At 39.1% G+C, this 21445-nt stretch overlaps 2 protein-coding genes across 9 annotated transcripts in view; one reads left to right on the forward strand and one right to left on the reverse strand.

Annotated features, from left to right (window-relative positions):
- The window catches only part of cdyl (chromodomain protein, Y-like), a 171572-nt gene extending 156446 nt beyond the window's left edge, over window positions 1-15126 (reverse strand). Inside the window, exon 1 of the mRNA XM_052015955.1 lies at window positions 14832-15126. Coding sequence (XP_051871915.1) covers window positions 14832-15008 — 177 coding nt within the window. The 5' untranslated portion in view covers window positions 15009-15126. The remainder of the gene's footprint in view (window positions 1-14831) is intronic.
- The window catches only part of eci2 (enoyl-CoA delta isomerase 2), a 63463-nt gene continuing 56712 nt past the window's right edge, over window positions 14695-21445 (forward strand). The window contains exons 1-2 of one of the 8 annotated variants that reach the window (XM_052015964.1): window positions 14695-14806; window positions 15549-15599. Coding sequence is in view for 4 of the 8 variants with exons in the window: in XM_052015958.1 (XP_051871918.1) it covers window positions 15062-15174; window positions 15549-15599 (164 nt within the window). In the remaining 4 variants the exon portion in view is untranslated. Of the gene's footprint in view, window positions 14807-15045; window positions 15175-15219; window positions 15385-15548; window positions 15600-21445 lie in introns of those variants that run through there. The other 7 variants (XM_052015958.1, XM_052015956.1, XM_052015962.1 and 4 more) reach the window with 7 other exon arrangements.

Below are 21445 nucleotides of genomic sequence, written 5' to 3' on the forward strand. Positions count from 1 at the left end.
AGACCCAGAAAAGGAAGAAAACAATCAGGAAACATTGCTTAACCAACTGGTAGGAAGGATTTAGAGCAATTGAGGAAAATGTTTTCACATAGAGATCTGATACTCACCGCCTTAAAGTGAGGTAGAAACAGAAATCCTTCTCACACTGGGACAATATTTAAATGTGTACCTCAAATATCTGATCCATTGGAAGGTGCAATTAGGCTAGGTAGCTCCTTCTGACCATGACAGAAACAATGGATTGAATGACCTTCTAAAAGTTATAAATTTTCCATGATTCAGAGGTGGTAAGATGTGTCGTGACAAGTGTGGCAATGCTTTGGAGGGAAAGGGTGACTTTGGATCTACAGATCCAATGTTTTCTAATCCCTGTGGATTTCCTCATGTTATTGCTGTTTTTATTGTAGATTGATAGGTAGAATAGTTAAAACCCTCAATATGGAAGGTAGCATTGAAATGGTACAAGACAAACTAGATGGTCTTTACTTAACTTGCAATTATCATTTTCTTTTCAAACCAGTTACATTCCTCCTGATCACAACGCACTGGACCAAGGCCTCCAGCATTTGTCAAACTTACTTGTTAACTTCAAGGACCAATACAATTCCCAAACACATCCAAGTTGGGATGTCTTCCTTTTCAATTTATCCTTCACATCCTTTCCTCTCATCTTTCTTTGATTTTTTTGTTCCTTATTTCTCTACTTATATAAATTTAATTCAATAGATTTCTTGCACATTCTATTTCTTTCCATTTTTCTTCATCGGTTAAGGAGGCATCCCATTGGGAATGACAGTGACATAGTCCCAAATATAACACAGACATCAGTGGACCATTACTGTTTTGGCATTTGACACAAAAGGTAACATGGTGAGAACATGAGTGAAAGTCCACTTAACACTGTGCACCACATTCATGCAATTGCAGCAATTTCTGGCCCTATAACTCTTGGGAAAGGAACTCAGTCTTGATTACAGTGCTGATGAACAAAACCAATAGAAAGATAGTCAAACTCTTTACACACTTCATAGGTCATCAACAAGTTGCAGCAGGTAATGCTTCCATTTCTGACACTCCTCAGGATTGTTACTACTTTCAAGGTGCTTGTAAGTTTGCAGAATTACCACAAGTATATTTAACTGCTTAAGGTTGTGCTCAAGTATATCGCTGTATCTTTTCTCTCATGGTTATCTGCTTTACTTATTTCAGCCCAGAAAAGGCATTCTGGAATCTTCCATATAGATGGTACTTTAAAGCCATTACATTATGGTCAGTGCTTGAAAATTCTACAGCTAGTACCTCTGTCCTATAACAAATGAAAAAATGTCATCTTCATGAGCGGTGGAACATGTCAAAATTTCCAAACATAAACAAGTTCAGAACTCTCCTCCATATAGTGAGTATGTACACTTTTAGCTTTGTTGCAAGCCTAAGCTGATGCAAGTTTCAACTATCATTATGCTCTTCACAGCAGGCTCTTGGAAAAGTAGGTGTCTAGAGTGCATCATCTGACAGTTAATTATATGGATAAGTAAACCAATTAAAAATATTTAGTTTACCATTGTCCATGGTCACAGTTGGCTTGATTTAGCTCTTTCCATGAGCTTGCAAAGAAGAAATTACTGACCAATGTGAAGATAGTGGCATGCAAAAGTTGGGCACCCCGGTCAAAATTTCTGTTACTGTAAAAAGTTAAGTGAGTAGAAGATGAACTGATCTCCAAAAGTCAGAAAGTTAAAGATGAAACATTCTTTTCAACATTTTAAGCAAGATTAGTGTATTATTTTTGTTTTGTACAATTTTAAGAGTGAAAAAAGGAAAGGAGCACCATGCAAAAGTTTGGGCACCCCAAGAGATTTGAGCTCTCATAACTTTTACCAAGGTCTCAGACCTTCATTAGCTTGTTAGGGCTATGGCTTGTTCACAGTCATCATTAAGAAAGGCCAGGTGATGCAAATTTCAAAGCTTTATAAATACCCTGACTCCTTAAACCTTGTCCCAACAATCAGCAGACATGGGCTCCTCTAAGCAGCTGCCAAGCACATTGAAAATTAAAATAAATGATGCCCACAAAGCAGGAGAAGGCTATAAGAGGGTAGCAAAGTGTTTTCAGGTAGCAGTTTCCTCAGTTTGTAATGTAGTTAAGAAATGGCAGTTAACAGGAACTGAGGAGGTCAAGAAGACCAAGGAAACTTTGAGAGAACTGCTCATAGGATTGCTGGAAAGGCAAATCAAAACGCCCATTGGACTGCAAAAGACTTTCAGGAAGATTTAACAGACTCTGGAGCGGTGGTGCACTGTTCTACTGTGCAGCGACATCTGCACAAATATGACCTTCCTGGAAGAGTCATCAGAAGAAAACCTTTCCTGCGTCCTCACCACAAAATTCAGTGTCAGAAGTTTGCAAAGGAACATCTAAGCAAGCCTGATGCATTTTGGAAACAAGTCCTGTGGACTGATGAAGTTAAAATAGAACTTTTTGGCCACAATGAGCAAAGGTATGTTTGGAGAAAAAAAAAAGTGAAGAATTTCATGAAAAGAACACCTCTCCAACTGTTAAGCACGGGGATGGATCGATCATGCTTTGGGCTTGTGTTGCAGCCAGTGGCACAGAGAGCATTTCACTGGTAGAGGGAAGAATGAATTCTATTAAATACCAGCAAATTCTGGAAGCAAACATCACACCATCTGTAAAAAAAAGCTGAAGATGAAAAGAGGATGGCTTCTACAACAGGATAACGATCGTAAACACACCTCAAGATCCACAATGGACTACCTCAAGAGGCACAAGCTGAAGGTTTTGCCATGGCCCTCACAGTCCCCCGACCTAAACATCATCGAAACTGTGGATAGACCCCAAAAGAGCAGTGCATGCAAGGAGACCCAAGAATCTCACAGAACTAGATGCCTCTTGCAAGGAAGAATGGGCGAAAATCCCCCAAACAAGAATTGAAAGACTCTTAGCTGGCCACAGAAAGCATTTACAAGCTGTGATACTTGCCAAAGGGGGTATTACTAAGTACTGACCAGGCAGGGTGCCCAAACTTTTGCTTTGGGCCCTTTTCCTTTTTTGTTATTTTGAAACTGTAAAGATGGAAATAAAAAAGTAATCTTGCTTAAAATATGAAAGAAATGTGTCATCTTTAACTTCATGCCTTTTGGAAATCAGGTCATCTTTTACTCGCTTGGCTATTCACAGTTACAGAAATTTTGACCAGGGGTGCCCAAGCTTTTGCATGCAACTATGTTACATTAATTCTTCCTGTATGGACTTCAAAGCAGGATTCACCCAAAATCAAAAATTTGCCTGTAATCTCATGCAACCTTTTGTTAAGGTTTGAGGTTCCTATTCAGTTCAAATAGAATGCCAGGAAAGGGACTTCACACTATTCCACAGTTCTTTTGAACTGCTCAATGATCTCAACAAGACAACACAGCTGTGAACCCACAGTCTCTCTCCTGAAAACGCCAATGATATTTTCCAAACAGAATTTACCAACACTTAAATATTTTCCAATCCACCAAAATTCCAATATACTCATCAAATCCAGTGTTCAATTTTATCTGCTTGTAGAGTTGTACAGCACAGAAACAGGCTGTTAAGTGCCTTACCTATTTAAATGTCTGTCTAAACGCCTCTTAAATGTATAAACGTAGCGACTGTATTCAATTCCTCCTCCACCTCTGACAGCACATTCCAGATCTCAACCACTGTAAACAAAAAAATCTTATCCCTCAGATTCCCTTTAAAACTCCTACCTCTCACCTTAAACCTATGCCCTCTTATTTTTAATACCCTTACTATGGGAAAAGGATATCAACTATCTACGCTATCTATGTCTCTCATAAATCTTGCATACTTCCATCAGGTCACATGCAGACTCCTTTGCTCCAGGGAAAACAAGACCAGCCTATCCAATCTCTCCCCTTAACTAAAGTCCTCCAATCTAGGCAACATACTGGTAAATCTACTCTGCACTCTGTCCAGTACAATCTCACCTTTATGTGGCGATCAGAACTGCACACAAAACTCTATATGCGTCCTAACCAATGTTTTGCAACACAACAACCCAACTTTTATATTCTATGCCCTGATCTATGAAGGCAAGAATGCCATATGCCTTTGTCACCACCATATTGACCTGTGTTGCCAGGAAACTATGAACTTGAACCCAAGTCTCTCTGCTCATCAACATTCCTTAGCACCCTACCATTTACTTTGTATGTCCTATTCCTATTTGATTTCCTAAAATGCATCACTGTGCACTTGTTAGGATTAAATTCCATCTACCAATACTCCACCCAACTTTCAAACTGATCGAGATCCTGCTGTAGCATTACAAGAAACATTGCATACTATCAATTCCTCAAATGGTCTTGACAAAAAAATCTGTGTATGATCAAGAGTCCTGCAGCACCCACAATGCTCAGCAGTATTTTATATGCTGCAACAATTGTTGAATTTTCAATATCATGACAGGTTTGGATTTTGTCCAAATATTCATTAAATATTGATCTATTCAACACCCAAGTGTTTGTTTCAGCTTTACAATATCTACATTTTCCCAGCAGCAATACCAACATTCCTTGCGTTCAGTAGATATGCTTTGAGCCATACATTTCTTTAGCAACTTCTGGATATACTGCTATTCGGGTCTCTGTAGGGCTTATTAACATTACTTATTCTCTTCATTCACCATAACTTAAACAAGATCATCTGAAACAAATGAAAAATTTCCCATGTTTCGTTTGCCATAGAGTTGGACCTAAAGCAAGCTCATGTGTGAACTCCATTTCTCTTCAAGCTGCTCATTCTCCTCGATCCTAATGGTGACTCTTGCCAAAATAAACAAAATCCTAACTGATCCAAAAAACAAGAGAAGGGACAGAGGAGAGAGAATAAAGATGGGACATTTGTGATTTGGAGACCAGGTGAGATGGAGTGACAATGTGTAGGTGGTATTGGCTGAAAGAGGATGGTGAATAACAAAGCCATGTCTGCGAAATGTAAGCAGGAAACAAACTAAACTTCAAATGCTAGAAGAGGAAAAAAGGAACCAGAATGCTGGAAATGTGAGAAGACTGGAATGACTAATTATTTGAAATTATTCAATTCAATGCTGTAAGGTGCCAAGTCAGAAGAAGATGAGGTGCTGTTTCAAAACTGAATTTTGTTGGAACAGTATAGAAAGACAGAAAGGTCAATGTGAAAGTGGAAATTAGAAATCAGCAACTAGTTGGTATTGCTACTGGAAAAACAGGCTGCAAGAGTAAGCCTTCTGGACCAATGTTTTGTATGTTGCTGTTTGGACAAAGCCTCAAGGACTCAATATCAAGCTCAGCAACTTCAGATAATGACCCATCGCAGTCTTATATTTCACACTTCCAGCATTGTCTTTTTTTTAAAAACATTCTCTCTCTCTATCCAACCCTCTAAGATGATATCTACTAATGAGAGATAACTGGTACCTTATAGAAGGAATATGAACATTAGAATCAAGATAAGTAATTGATTACCTATTAATGGACCTAGTACTTTTTGGTTTATAGACTTTTATTCCGCAAAAGTTCTTTTGTTTAATCTTATGACCTTGCCAGGAGATACCATCCAAGTTGTATTTAAGGTTTTAAGTTACTGAAAAAAGCTGGTTAAAATATTTCCCAACTGAATGGGGCAAAAGTAAGACCTTTTAAAGCTCCCAACAATTCTCCAATTTGTAAAACAAGAAAATAATTACATTCCAATTAATAATAAACACAGGAGACACAAACAGATCATTAAAATGTCCTCCTGAACAAAAGCTGCCTTTGGTGTCATTTTTCTCAATGCCAGTGGTTAGAAAAAAAAGACAAAATAACTGAGTCAATCCTAAGATGTGACAGCAGTGATAAAATACAAACTTTTCTTTTTCACTCAGTATTGGGAGTATAAAAACCCTGTCACAAACAGTATTTATTTGGCACTATCCTGCAGTATACTGCTCTTTGGAAGCAATGCCCATCATATAAAATAAAGTCATTCCACATATTTCTTCCACCACTCCACTAAGAATAGATTTCCCCAGAAAGACATGTAGATAATTCCCCAAGAAAAACATGCAACTTCCCTCACTGCCATGCCCATGTGCCCATGAAAATATTTCCAATCTGAACAGGGTCAACAACACTGCTTTGGCAAAGATGTGCAACAGATTTGAAAGCTGCACATCATTGAAAAATGTACTTTAATTATGCCTGAAGAAAATTATAGGCTCCAGCTGAAGTAGAAAGCAAAAGTCTGAGAACATTCATGTAATTGGACAACTCCAAACGTTCTGAATTTAGGTATTAGCAAAGTTACATTCATTCCCAAACATCATTATGTTCTTCCTAACATTCTTCACAATTCAAAAATTTAGACTTTGAGATTTAGGAAAAAAAATGAAGTTATCCACAGAGGATTCTATTGAGATATCAGTGAAAATCCATTTTTTTTTCCTGACACCAAAGTCATGATCGTTTGGGTTAAAGTAGGTAAATCTAAACCACTGACATGAAGGAATCCTTTCAGTGATGGACTTCACCTTAGGCTGAGGGGAGCACCCGATGACTGGTAGTTCTGACTTCAATTAGAGTATTAAACACAGAAAGCAAGAACAAAGATCATCCACTTCTATGTGCACTTTCAAGCATCAGATGAGAGTAATCAATCCATTTTAAACAATGAAAATTAGTTGAACAACTGGTCCTCAAGATTAGGTCTCTAAACATTCAACTACTCATCACACCCCCAAACCCTCCAACTAAAGATTAAATGAGGTCACAAAAATGTTGGAAAATGTTACATAAAGTTCATACATGAACCTGTATATCAAGGGGAAGAAAACACACACACACACAATTGGGCTTGTGGGGGTCAGAAGCACAGGCTTCCTTTCTATAGGAAACAAAGGCCAACAGGTGACCTGAAAAAGGTCATTAAAATTATTTAAGAACTTGATTAGATAGATATAGAGAGTTCAAAACAGAGGCATAAACACAATAAAGTCACCAATTCACTAATCTAATAGCAAATTTGGGAGAAACTTCTTTACCTAGAGCGGTTGGAATGTGACAGGCAGCATAAACATCAGCATGAATTGCTTGTAAACTTTATGTGCAAGTTTAAGAAATTGCCTGCTGCAAAAGAATTAAGGAAGTAATTTTTCTTTATGCTTATTCTTTCCTTTTCCTTATCCAAAATGCTAAATGTTTTAGGTTACAATTTGAGAAAGGCTGCAACATTAAAAACTTCAAAAAAATGGCTCAGAAAACAGATTAAAACCTTTTGTGCTTATGTCAGCTGATGAGCTTGAAGTGGACTAAAGTATCATGTCAATTCCTACTAACAATTGGTTATGAGTGCCAATGGTGCTATATCTGAAAAATCAATCTTAAAACTCATTCCTAACAAATTACCCAACTTTTCAGCACAGCTGTTTGACGTTTATAGTCCCACAATGTGTACAGATTTTAAAGTTGGTATTAAATTATTTGCCAGAAGACCAAAACATTCAAAATACACTTGATGAACAATTTACTAGAATGCCTACAAAAGGGTGGTTTTACTCATGGATGTATTTACTCAAAAGTATTTCATTCATTTATTTTCACAACGTCCACAGCTGCTGTCCATTCTTAACAGGCCTGAAAAGGTGGCAGTGGGCTTCCTTCCTGAATCAACGTAATTATACAACAAAGTAGTCTGATTGGCCTCTTCACAGAACATTGAAGTTCAACCACATAAAGGCATGGTAGCAGGCTCTATCCCAAAGGGCATCTGTTGGATTTATAAGAATCAACTCTTGTTTTTTTTCCCCAAGACTAGCCCACAAGTTATGTCCAGTTTCCTAACTTGCTGCAAATGGAACATTGATTCTGGATGCCTTGACCTAGTATCAGGATCTTCACACAATGATACCCAATGGTTGTTGTTATTTGGGACAGACTCAATTATATTCGTCGAAAACAATTATGACTTTATCAAGTTTAAACAAACTTGATACACTTGCAACACTGCAGATTGACAAAATAACAATAGATTTAAGATTTATACAACAAATAAACAATGCCTTGAAATTGGTCATTCCAAATCCCCATCAGTATCCACTATTGAGACTTGACCACAACTGCTTCTTCATGAAGAAAACTCTACATGAAATCTTTGAACTAGGGAACACTTTTTTTGAACTTCATCATGTGTAATGTGAGAACATTAAATACTTTGTTTCCTATAGAAAGGAGCCTGAGCTTGTGATCCACACAAGCCCGATTTTTTGGTGTGTGCACGTGTGTGGTGTTTTTCCCTGCTTCCCCTTGATATACAGGTTCATGTATGAACTTTAATAGAACATTTTTGTGACCTCATTTATCTTTAGTTGGAGGGTTTGGGGGCAATGATGGGTAGCTGAAGTTTCGTTAAAGATCCTCTAGGGAAAAAATAATCACGTGTGCTAGAATTGTTTTACATTCCCTATATTCCAAAACTATACTTGAGAAGTTGGAGCTTAATCTTAACAAAATTCAGCAATGAACATTAGAAAATTAGTTTAATAAGTCTTCATCAGACCTGCACTATCATGGTTGACTACTCCAGCCTTATGGATTCTGAGATGGTTAATGTTCCAAAGTGGGTATAAGTAAACTATTCCACAGATGGGACAGGTGGTGCTGGGTGGGTAGTTATTGAGGTGGTCTGCTCCATTCAGGTCACTTATGTAGGACTTGTGTGATCTTATTGTATGGCTCAAGGTTCAAAATCCCACGCTGACAGGATCCTTCTCCCCTTTAAGGGGTCATGGGCCAGAGATTTCCAGGAGTCAGTGGGAATATTGCATTCACCCCCCCCCCCCCAACCCCCAAGGAAGTTTTTAAGCATAACCTTGAATCTTTTCCTCTAGTCCACCTGATAATATCTTCTCATGACAGAGCTCAGAATATCTGCTTCAGGAGTTTGGTGTCTGGTATGCAAATAATATCACCTGCCCAGTGTAGCTGACCAAGTGCAACGAGAGTCTCCATGCGGAGATAGGAGAGGAAGCCAATTGTTTGCCTTGTGCTTCCAATGAATTTGGAGAGTTTTGCAGAGAACACATCAGAGGTACTTCTCCAATGGTTGCTGTAGGTAGTCCGGGTCTCAGAAGCATACAGAGGGCAGGGATCACTGCTGCCTGGTAGACCATGAGTCTTGTGCCTGATCTGAGATCTTGTTCTTTCCTCATTCAAAAGGACTGGTAATGCATTGAAAGTGGTGGCAAATTTCTTCACTGATATTCGCCTTCACCCAGAGATGGCTCCCAGGATACGAGAAGTGTTCCATGTTTTCCCACAAACCTCTCTATGAACTTTTATTGTCAGAATGCAGTGTGCAGCAGGGGCAGATCAGTAGAGGACTTTTTTTTAATGTGCAAGGCACATCTCGTTTGCTTCATTGAAATTGACGATAGCGTGCAGCTCCACCTCTGAGCAAGCATAAACGTAGTCTGCATATGGCAGCTCTACTACTGAGGTTCAGAGAACCTTGGTTCTGGTGTGTAGTAGCCATAGGTGAAATAGCTTTATTATTATGAGATTAGCTCCACTCCCATTGGAAGTTTGTAGGAAGCGAGGTGGAACAGTGCAGCAAAAAAAAAAGAGACTGAGAAAAGTATGGCCATGATACAGCTTTGTCTGACACCAGTCTTTAGTGAATTTTTCTCTTTTGTAGACCTGCTGACTAAAAGAAAAAAAGATGGAAGATGGAGAGAATGCAGAAGCACAGTCACACACTGGCAGCCATGATGTGGTGGTCCTTCAACGCTAAAAAAAAATCATCTGCAGTTTTCATTACCCAATACCATATCTAACTGAGAGCCAGGAACCATGACAATGACAGCAGGGACAGAGGACAATCAACGGCCATGAGAAGGAACACTTGAAGATCTCCTCAACAGCTACTCCGCCCTTGACACGTTCGTGCTTGACTCCATCATACAGCAGCCTGTCCAGACTAACCTTGCCAGCCCCCTCTTCCCTTATGAAAAATGTCATATCCAATATCCAACCTCAGAGGTAAGGTGGCCCCTAAGGGCAGCTAATTACTAGCCCACACACCCCAATGTCCTAAACCTCCGCAATGAACAGCTTCAGTCACAAATCTACTGCTTCGTTGTCCATATCTGGGAAGAGATGTATATTCCAGGGGACCTCAGTACAGACTGTAGTTATGGCCATCTTCAAGAAGAGAAAGAAATTGTACTGTATTAACTACAGATGGGTCTTCCTTCTGTCTCAAACAGGAAAAGTCATCACCAGGGTTCTCCTCGATAACCCAACCCCCTCTGTGGCCGAAGAGCTGTTCCTCGAAATCAGTGGGGATTCTGTCTATCCATTTCCAATGTGCTTGCTGACCTTCACCAAACAACTCCAAGAAAAATGCAGGGAGCACACAGCCATTATATACTACCTTCTTTGACATGACCGAAACATTGACTCTATTAATAGGGAGGGGACTGTGGAATACCCTCCTCAAATTTGGCTCAAACAGAAATTCATGTCCATCTTATGCTTTTCTTCATCCCCACCCCAACCCCCACTGTGTCATGCAGGACATGTGATTAACAAGTAGATAAACAGTGAGAAACAGTTTAAAGAATTATTTTCAAAATTCTCAAGAAAAGCATATTCCTTTGCGAGATAAAATCTCCACAAGAAAATGATCCATCCATGGTTTGGATTTAAACGTTGCCTACAATCATGGAAAGAGAGAAAATCAAATATAAATGTTGGACCCACAGAGACTACAACAAGTTATGGGGAATACATGCATGCAACAAATACTTAGTGTTCGTCTTCACTGCCAAACACAATTAATACAGCAGAAATGGAAGGGACTCAGCAATCTACATAAGAACTTAAAATTATATCACTGAAGTATTAGAGAAACTAAGACATGTAGGGTAAATTTCCTGAATGGAATAGCCTACATCCCAAGGTTTTAAGAAAGGTGGGTGCAGAGATAGTGTATGCATTAGTGATTTTCTAAAATTTCCTGGATTCCCAGCAGATTGGAAGGTAGCAAATGTAACACCACTATTTAAGAAAGAAGGACACAAAGAAAGGAACTATAGTCTAATTATCCTGATATATTTTATTAGCAAAATGCTTGGAATATATAAGGATGCAAGAACAGGATAACTTAAAAATCATAATATGATTAGACAGCATCAAAATAATTTATAATGGGAAAATTCCATTTGAAAGAATTCTTTGAGATGTGGTTTGCAGGGTAGATGTGGGGTACCAACTTAACTAATATATCTAGATTTTCAAAAAGCAGTGAGATAAGAAATCACACAAAATGCTGTGGTATGAAATAAGAGCTTGGGGTAACTTACTAGCATGGCTGAGAGGACTGGGTAGAGGGAAAGTACAAATAGAAAGGTTATTTTCAGCTTCAGTCTGGTAATAGTGGGTGCCACAGGGATCAACATTGGCCTCCCCAGCTGTTCACAATTTCGATGACTTAAATGAAAGAGACCTTGTTAACATAAACATGTTTGCTTATAATATAAAACAGGACAGATTATGCACTGTGAGGACCCAAAGTGCATCAAAAAGGATATTGACAGTTAAAGTGAATGGCAAGAAGTTTGCAGTTGGAGTATAACATGGCAAAATGTTAAGTGATGCATTATATAGCAAAAATAGAAAGACAATACTTCTTAAAATACTGAGAAACCAGTAAACATTGAGGTAGAGGAATCTCAATGTGCTTGTTCACAAGATGCCAAAAGTAACCATTCAGGTACAGCAAACAGCTGAGTAGGCAAATAATATGCTTGCCTATATTGCCAGATATTTAAAAGTACAAAACCAAGGCAGTCTTTCTCAGATTCTACAGGGCTTTGGTGAGAACTTGTTCGGAATGGTGCAAACAGTTTTGGCTTCTATACCTGAAGGAGGATTTAATTATTTGGAAGTCAGTCTGGCATGGATTCACTAGACTCATTCCTTGGATGAGTGATTGTCCTATGGGAAGAGTCTGAGTAAGACTGATCTGTACTTATTGGAATCTAGATAAAGAAAAGTGATCTAATGCCTCCTGGTTCTCAAGAGTTTCAGAATAAGGGATCAGCCATTCAGACTATAGAGAAATTTCTTATACAAAGAACTGTACATCAGTTGAGCAGAATCAAGGTGAGGCAGCTGAGGGCAATAAAGGGAAGGAATTGCTGAGGCCAAGGCCATAATCGTCCAAACATCTATAGATTCAGGAGGTGGTGCTCCAATAATACAAAACTGCGCATGTTACACCCTTGTCCAGAAAACAGCAATGGGATTAAATCAATGACATTAAATTTTATTAATGTTCAAAGCAAATTGAATCAGGAATCATGCATCGCAGCAGAAGCTAAACACCACTGGTGTGTGCATCTTTACCATTTGCTTTACATTACAGGATTAGAGTTTTCAATTGGTTTTCAAAGGTTCTGATCAGCTATTAATTTTTTTTGTTGTACTGCAACTGATTACTGTTGGTAATAATTCAAAAACTATGCCAACCATATTTTAATGCAAGTAGCCATCAGAAGGTTAGATACTTGTTCAACAGACTTTATATAAATTTAGCACTATAGAGATAATAGATACAAGGAAGCACTGTTAAAAGTTAAAATAGCACATACATGGCCAAATCCATTCATGGAATCACAGTGAAAATCCAGCAATGAGATAATTGTACTTTTCTCTTACCTGATACAATCGCTGTGGAGCTTGATCTTAAGGAACTTTTACGATTTTGCTGAATTTACCAATACTCACTAATTATTTGTATAAAATATGTAGAAAGAATAAAGATTTTTTAAACAATTACAAAGTAAAGTACTTCATTTGGCCTATCTAGTAAGTACAAAAGTTTTAATCCTTATTAATACATTCTGCAGAAAAACCGGGTACCATGAAGACCCTTATTAAAAAGGAAAGATTCATCATGGTTCATTCTGATGGTTGATAAAAAAAATCAACATACCCTGATGTCCTATGTTCAATCATTATTAGGAATGACTGAGACATCACTGCTTGACACATTGGAGAAACTTCAAAAAATTAATACAGCAAGAAAATCAAAGGATAGCAAAAGATGACAAAGATCACACCAAAATAATGTAACCCATTGCTGTGATTTTTGAAAGAGTGAAATTCAACAGATTGTTGATAAACTTATCCAGACCATCCAAAAAATTCACCTCTATAACCTGTATTCAGATTTGACAGAAGGGTGCATAGATGATGTCCAGTATTCCTTCTGTTCTTGGACACGATTCATAGTGCAACAATAGACACTCAGATGTCAACCTCCATTGAAACCAACAAATTTCACTAGACTTCTATGGATGATCAAGAAAGTACCTGCTTCTTAAACTTCAACATCTACAATCATTCTTGAACATGACAATCAAAACTATCAAGATGAGGTGATCATACAATTAAATGGCATAACCACAACCTAATGGTAAAGGTCATGTCACAAATCTAATTTTTACCTGCCAGGTTCACATTTCCTTTAGAAATAAAGCAGAATCATGAATGATACTACTATCTTCACTTGTATTTCCAAACACTCTCAACCATCAAGAGTATCTGAAGTAGCACTAAATGATGTGCAAAGTTCTTTTTCCAACAGTTGTCATCAAAGTACAAAGAACAGAAGTCAAAATGAAATGCTTTTCAATACATCTCCAATCACCAAACTTGTCTTGCTCATAGATCCTATGTGCATTGAAGTTCCAATTCCCACCCCCTCCCCCCAAAGCATTTCATCAAAAGTCAGGCTCATGCACACATCAACATTTGAAACCTGTATTTAATTTTACTTTCATCTGGGCATCATCATCCTTACCAAAAACTAGAACTTTTAAACCCAATGATGAGAAACCAAAATGGTTATGAATTAAAGACTAAACATATTTTGTCTCCATATGAACTACTCAGTCTACATAAACTTCTTGAGCTGTTTGTGACCATTTTTTTTGGATTACTTCCATTGGCAATAATTATATATTACATCACACAATTATATTTTCAGGGTATTTTGTAAACATCAAAAAGGCAGAAGAGTAGACATAGACGCTTGAAGGACAAATGCCAGTAATAGAAGACTTGGGAGCTTCGGTACCTGGACCCTACTCCAAACTGACTACTAATGATCAATGAGTTCAATATTGTTACTTATTCCTGCTCCCCAAAAAAAGACTCGTTTTACCACAATCAGTCTAAGAACTTCACAGAAACAAGGAAATACCCTCTCAAACTACAAAATGCAATCAACGTCGAATAGAAAAATCGACTTAATCCAACATTAACATGAACTGGTTTTACAGCAGATAGCGTCAATATCCCCCACCCAAGACAAGGTGTGAGATCGTGTCTTTGGGAACCTGTTTGTCTTGTTAGGGGTGCACCGTAAAGCTGTGCGCCTGGTTCGCCGAGCGCTCTGGGCGCCGGGCAAGTTGCGGACACAGAGAGACATCAGTAAATAGTTAGCGCGTCTCCACACACTCCCTGACACTCCACACCACCCGGCGGGAAGGCCAATCTCACCATTACACACCAAAAGTCAAGTCTCCTTTAAAGATGATCTCAAACAACTCTCTTCCGACCAACGGCACCCTACTTCCCACTTCCCACTCCCCACTCCACTCCCCCAGAACCACACACCGGGTTCACTCCGGCAAAAATCGAAGTGGGATCGCCATCCTCCTCCGGCTTTAAAGAAGAGGGCGAGGGACAGTAGGATTCGGAAATCAAGGTACCTAATTATTTTTTTTCCGTACCTCATACAGCTCCTCGGAAGCCATAATCCTAAAGCTCAATGGCTGTGATGAAGTGCGAGGGAAGCACTTTGCAAGCCCTGCGCTCTGCCTGTCTGGCCTCCTTTTACTGAGGGAGGGGGCAAATGCCAGTGCGCACACCGTACTGCGCAGCAGGGAGCTCGGCTCGCGCCGCTCCATGAGGGAGAGTGGACCGGAAGTTGCTCACACACACACTCGCTCTCGCCACGTGAATGCGCCCGCGCCTGTGCGCGCGCGCGAGAGAGAGAGAGGAGCGGGCGGGGGAAACGGTTAGAAGAGATCGACCTAGCTGGGTTACGTCAAGGCTCGCGAGGGTCGGTTACGTGTGAGTAGTCTGACGTCAGTGGGAGGGGGGCAGGGCTTGGTCCGGCAGTAAGCGGGAGGTGGGTGACGCTGTCGGAGGGTTGTTGTTGTTGTCGGAGGGTTGTTGTTGCTGGTGCTGCCGTCGCTGCTGCCGGTAGCACAGAGAGGCCAAGGCTGGGATAATGTCCCCTGGCTTGTTTGCTTCGCCGGGGCAGTTGCTGAGAAAACTCCGGTAAGCAATGTCGTCCTTTTTGAGAGCATTGTTCAAAGTTCAGTGCGGCTCCTTTGTTGAGTTTTAAAGTCCAATCGGGTTCAGAAACAGGAGGGATATCTGTAGCTTGGCGCGTAGTTGGGCCTGAATCTCAAACCTTTGTTTTCTTTTTGGTATGCTTATAGAAAGATTCCACAAGGAGCTGCTTTCTTTGTCCGAAAGTCTGAGGTCAGAGGGTGAGTGGTCTGTACATATTTTGAAGAGTTTAATTGTCAGGGTTTTATTCTTCAAATATCATCTGGTATTCTCTGCGAGATGCAGAAGTGCAAAAGTTTTGTTGAAACTACTAGTATTTCCTCTTCTACCATCTGAAATCACGAAGACGAACTCTTGTCCACCAGATATGTTTAAAGTGACTGTCGCATGTACGTCAATTAAGAGTAAACTTAATCACTTCTCACCACCATCTCAAGTTTACCATAATTTCTCTGACAATAGATAACCCTGGCAAAACCTTATTGATTTTCACATGCTCAGTTGCTCTGCAATGATTGTGAGTTTCTCACTAAACTGCTGGTGTCCTTATACAGATGATACTCGAATGGTGATTTTTACCATTAGTGTCATCAAATTTAAATATTGCCTACTGTTCCTTTCCTTGCTGTTTCATTCCTGCAGGTGCTAGGTACTGTGGATCTTGCCAGGATTTTTCAGAATAGTGCTTTTGCATTATTTGAACTTGTTGCTAAGCTTGGTATCCACATTCGTACCAAAGTTTTGTTTCGCTTGAGCTTTTAACTCTTCAGTTATTTGAATGCTGCTCTCCTGTTTGGAAAGGTGCATCAATTATTTTTTTCTGGGTTCAAGAGAAAAGTTTATGCACTGCGCAGTTAATGTCACAATTTGTCTTTTGTTCTTTTTGCCTTTTCTCATTCTAAGTTCCCAAACTGCTGGCAGTTTCCTCTTTTATTTACACCACAGATATAGATTTATTCCATCTTTCTATGTATACACTAGCTAAAGAAACTTTAGCTTTATAAAGTCCTTGTCCTTTATAGTACCTTGAAAGAAAATGTTCTGCTTCAACGATGAACACTTTTTTTTAATTTTACTGTTGGTTTTCATTATCTTAAGCTTTTGCCCTCTTATTGCCATCTCATATTGGAAGCCATCTATGTGTGTGCCAGCTGTGGTTCACCTGAGTATAACAGCACCTTTTTTAAACAAATTATTAAATTGGTACCAGCTAGCTATTCCAGGATTCATTTAAAATGCTTGGATACAAGTCATCCAGATCTGAGCTTTTATCTAATTTTCTATTTTATGTATTTATCCCATTACTCACCTCATCACTCAATGTCATGTCCACCTGCTCTTTGTACTTGGGAAATAAGAAACAAAATAATGATGTAATACTTCTCTGTCATTATCTGTGGCACTCTTTCCATCCATATTACTTTAAAATATTTTACAGATATATCAATAATGTTATTTGATAATTTATTAATTCCAGAGTTAATGTACAACAAAAATGAAGAACTGCTTTAAAGACCAATCTTTAATGCAGATTTTGTATGTGACAAATTACGACAAACTTAAACTTAATAGGGAATTGTGCAGCCATAAGGAAGTCAGGTAGCAATTACAGAACTGTATAATGGATGTCCTTCCTAAATCTGAGTGGTATTACAGGTTATGATGGTCCCTTCCAGTCTGTGTTCTGTTATAACAACACATCTTCCATTTCAGCACATCACAGCCTTGCAGACTCAACATTGAATCAGCTTCATTGCATCTAAAGGTGGTGTTCGTGATGACCACATATTTGCTCAGAAATGATATGACCATTCTCTTCCTTTTCCATTAGTGCCATTCCAAAGATGAGTTACTTCTGACTATGACATTTGAAATTTCCGAGGAGAGTGACACTGTCCTCTGAAATGTTGGTCAAATCGGAATAGGATATCTCTGATTTTCCCATTAGCATCAAGCCTTGGGGAGGTATGCTGTTTCTGAATTTGAAAGAAAGGGTCATAAGGCATTCATTAAATCTTACAAAGTGCTTTGTAAACTGACTGACAAGCTTGTTCTTAATTGCAAAGCCAACACTATGTATGCTTCTGTTAGTTGCAGGTTTTCCTTTTCAGAGAAAGGTGTAGCCATCTTCTCTCAGCGTATCTTCATCCAGGTGCTTCCTGTCAATTGGAGCAGCAACATTGATGTTATACCTTGCAAATTCCCTGGTGACTACAGCATTCTGCTTCCAGTTCTACATTAACTCTGCTGTGCATCATGGTGCAAATGTTGCAGAGACACTGCCTTTTTGTCATTTTGCCCACACAATAATCCTACTGGGTGTGGTGATCCACTTGGGAATCTGTGAGATAACCAAAGTTTTCAGAGTATTTTCTGTGTCCTTCATATATGGGATGGACAAAGAGGTTCCTATGTATGGCTGCTTAGTTAAGTAGCAGCTCCTGAAATAGCAGATTTGTGGCTAGAGACTGCTAAACTTGCCCTGCCCCTGTCATGATGTCTTTTATAATGGGGCAGGACTAGTAAGTTTGAGGAATGTTATTCCCATAAGAATTCATCAACGTTTCCATTATCACTAAAATTTATTGATGAGAATGAGCATCATTCTCATCAAGGTCAAACCCACTGCCTATAGCAAAATAACATCTCATATCAGCAGAAGAAGGATTCAAACCAACAACTCAGTTGAAGCCCAAAGGAAGATCTGTATCACTAAAATAAGTGGTGGCAAGAAAAGCCCAAAGAGGTTGAACTTTGTTGATAACCATGAACTGTGGAGTTTTCTTCCAGGCTAGTAGAACTATTTATGATCTAAATGCTTATGATCCCACAACAATTCAAGCAAACGATGGATTGATGCTGCTTAAGGAAAACAAAGCCAGATAGAAGGAGCACTCTTACTTCTGAACATATGCCACTATTGAATCCATCTCTCAAAGTTCTTAGAGATTCTCTCACTGATCCCACTCCTGTCCTCAAAAGAAGTGGGTCGTCATACAAACCAAGAACAAGGCGGCTGCAAAATAGTATGTATATCAGTTAAATTTTGCAAGGTACAAACTTGTACAGAAGCTCCACAAACAACTTTTTTCCAAATCAGGTATAATGAAAAGATTCCAGAGAACACAAGCAATGCAAGCAATGTTACAGTCCTTAAAGTTACAAGGCATAGTTGGATACACAGAGTTGAGGTTACAGTCAGATCAGTTTATGATCTTATTGAATGGCAGAGCAGGCCCAAGGGCAAGTGACCTATTCCTTCTACCCATTTTCTTTGTGATGTCCTGGTAGTGGACCCATTAGTCATCTAAATCAGGGTTAAATAGAATGCAAAACAGAAAATGGCAGAAGCTCTCAGCTGGTCAGTTAGCTTTTGTGGGAACAGAAACAGAGTCAACATTTATGGTCAATGACCCGCCAAAAGTACTGGAAAAGCAAGATTGTGTGTTATTCCCCAAATCCAAGTTCTCCTCCTTCCTTGAGGTTATTCTTGCTCTCATTAGACTCCAGGAATTGACATGCATTTAACATAGAAAACCTACAGCACAATTCAGGCTCTTCGGCCCACAATTCTCTTTGAGCAGTCCCCTCAGGATCGAGGGCAACTTGTTTCCACCACGACTTTGTGGGCTCCGAGTTGGTCAATGAGGCTCTTCCACAAATGGGGCAGGAGGTGGGTCAGTAAGTCACCTCCTGCCCCATCTATAGGTAGTTTGTGAGCTCGTTCTACTGCTTATGCAGGGCTTCTGTGTGCTCCTGGGGTTCTTAATAGCATTACAACTATTGCTACTCCAGTTGGAGTGGTTGTGGGCCAGAGATTCCCAGATGTCAGTGGGAATGTTGCATTTCTTCAATAAAGTTTTGAACACATCCTTGAATCATTTTTCTGCCTACTTGGTAATAGATATTCTGTGCAGAATATATGGAAGACTCTTTTATTGTCTCCATACAAAGACTGGAGTCTTCAAGGGATCCATCACTCTTCTTCAATATATTAATGACTGTGTACTACATGGGCAGACTGAGGATGACTTCCAGTCCACAGTAGATCATTTTATATAAACTTGCTATGGCTAAGGGATCTTGCTTAACATTGAGAACACTATGGTTTTCTATCAGCCTAATGTAGGCCTTGGTGCATAACCCATCAAAGGGACATCAGAGAGGTTGCCTCAGTTGTCACCACAGAAAAATGGCATAGGATTTGGTGTGTATTGGCCATCTTTGGCAAATTTCTCCTGGATTTTTGCTAAACGTGACTAACAGAAGGGCACCAAATTCCGTATCTTTAAAGCAGTCGTCATCCCTTCACTCTATTGATATGAAACCTGAGTAGCATGCTAACAACGCTTCAATTTATCTGGAAAATCCTAACAAGTGGGAAAATTTCCAAACTAATGCAAAATCCTTATTGAAGCAATGATCCTGAGCCTCCAGCTCTGTTGGACAGGACATTATTGATGCCAGATTCTCATCTTTCCAAGGTCTTGACTCCCAACTCACTTAAGTTCAGAGATCCTGTGGTAGTCAGAAGAGATGCTATAAAGACATACTGAAAGTGTATCTCAAGAAAACAGATATGGACATCAGATGGGAGGAGTAGGCCATGAACTGGCCTCATCTGCCAACCTAAAAAGGAAGTGCTCTGCCCTCAAAATTGAAAAGAGAGAAGGAAAAAAATAATTTTGTTACCAGGCAATGGACTAATGAGGAACCACAACTGATCTAATGCAGGCAGGTTTGTGGTTGCAGGATTGGACTCCAAATTCATTTCAGGGCCTATGTTATAATCATAGTCAAGATAATCTTCAAATCGAGGGATTGCCAGTACTACAGATGGGTTTCATGCTCTTCCACATTGTTGCTAACTTTTCATCTTGTAGATCATTGGAATAATTGAATTCAAATTCAGCTGCTGCTATGGTAGGATTTGATATTGTAGCTTCAGGATCTTTGGTTCAGAGCACCAGATTACTGGTCCAGCAATGTAGCCACTATGGCACCAAATCCCATCTGACATGTAGCAGACAATACCTTATCTAAATGTCCATGAGAACAGAAATGCAAATGTTAAGTTCTAGTTCATAAGTGGAGAAAAGGGTTACAGGTCAATCAGTTTAAAGTCAGTGGTAGAGAAGTTTTTAGAAATAATCTGGGTGAAACTTAACAGCGACTTGTTCAAACGTAGACCAATGCAGAAGAGTCAGCAGGTGTTTGTTGAAGGCAAATTGTGTTTGTATTAAAATTGACTATTTTAATAATTTAATGGCATGTACAAGAGTGCAGTTGATGTCACGTGCATGGACTTTCAAAAGGCTCTTGAGCTCCCAGCAGATAAATAGGGCTGGAACAACATGCAAACCAAGTTGAAGTAAATGATTTAAAACAAAAATGAAGTGTTGTTGTGAATGCTTGTTTTCTTTCTGTGAGCTGATACATTTTAGTGGAAGTGTTGTGAATCTATGCATCTATCATGTCATATAGTAGAAAATATAGAATGATTCTGAACGGGGTGCAGGAAGCTCGGTTGACATGCACATAAATCTTTGAAAGTGGTGGGACATAGTAAGGGAGTGGATAGTGAAACATGGGATCCAGGGTTTCATAAATCCATCAAGTGGAAAAGCATGGCAGGTATGTTAAACCTTTTATGTGGCTACAACTGGAGTGTTATGTCCAATTTTGGTCACTATGCTTTAGAAAGGTTGATAGAACCTTAGAGTGCAGAAAGGTTTACTAGAATGCTTCTAGGAATGAAGGATTACTGTTACATTAGACTGGAGAAGTTGTGGTTCTCTTTAGAATAAAAGGTTGAGAGGAAATTTGATAGAGACTTAAGGATTGTATTAGATTGGGGGATAAAAAAAACTTACAACATTGCAAACAATAGTGGTAGGCCTGAGGATTGGGTGGCTTTTAGAAAGCAGAGGAAAAAAATTGAAGAGGAAGGTCAAATAAGATTAAACTAGGCAAGAAATAAAACATCGTAAAAGCTTCAATTATTAGAAAAAGAGTAGGAAAAGTAAACATTTGTTGCTTAGAAGCT

Source organism: Pristis pectinata, chromosome 5, assembly GCF_009764475.1.
Source record: "Pristis pectinata isolate sPriPec2 chromosome 5, sPriPec2.1.pri, whole genome shotgun sequence".
NCBI lineage: Eukaryota > Metazoa > Chordata > Chondrichthyes > Rhinopristiformes > Pristidae > Pristis > Pristis pectinata.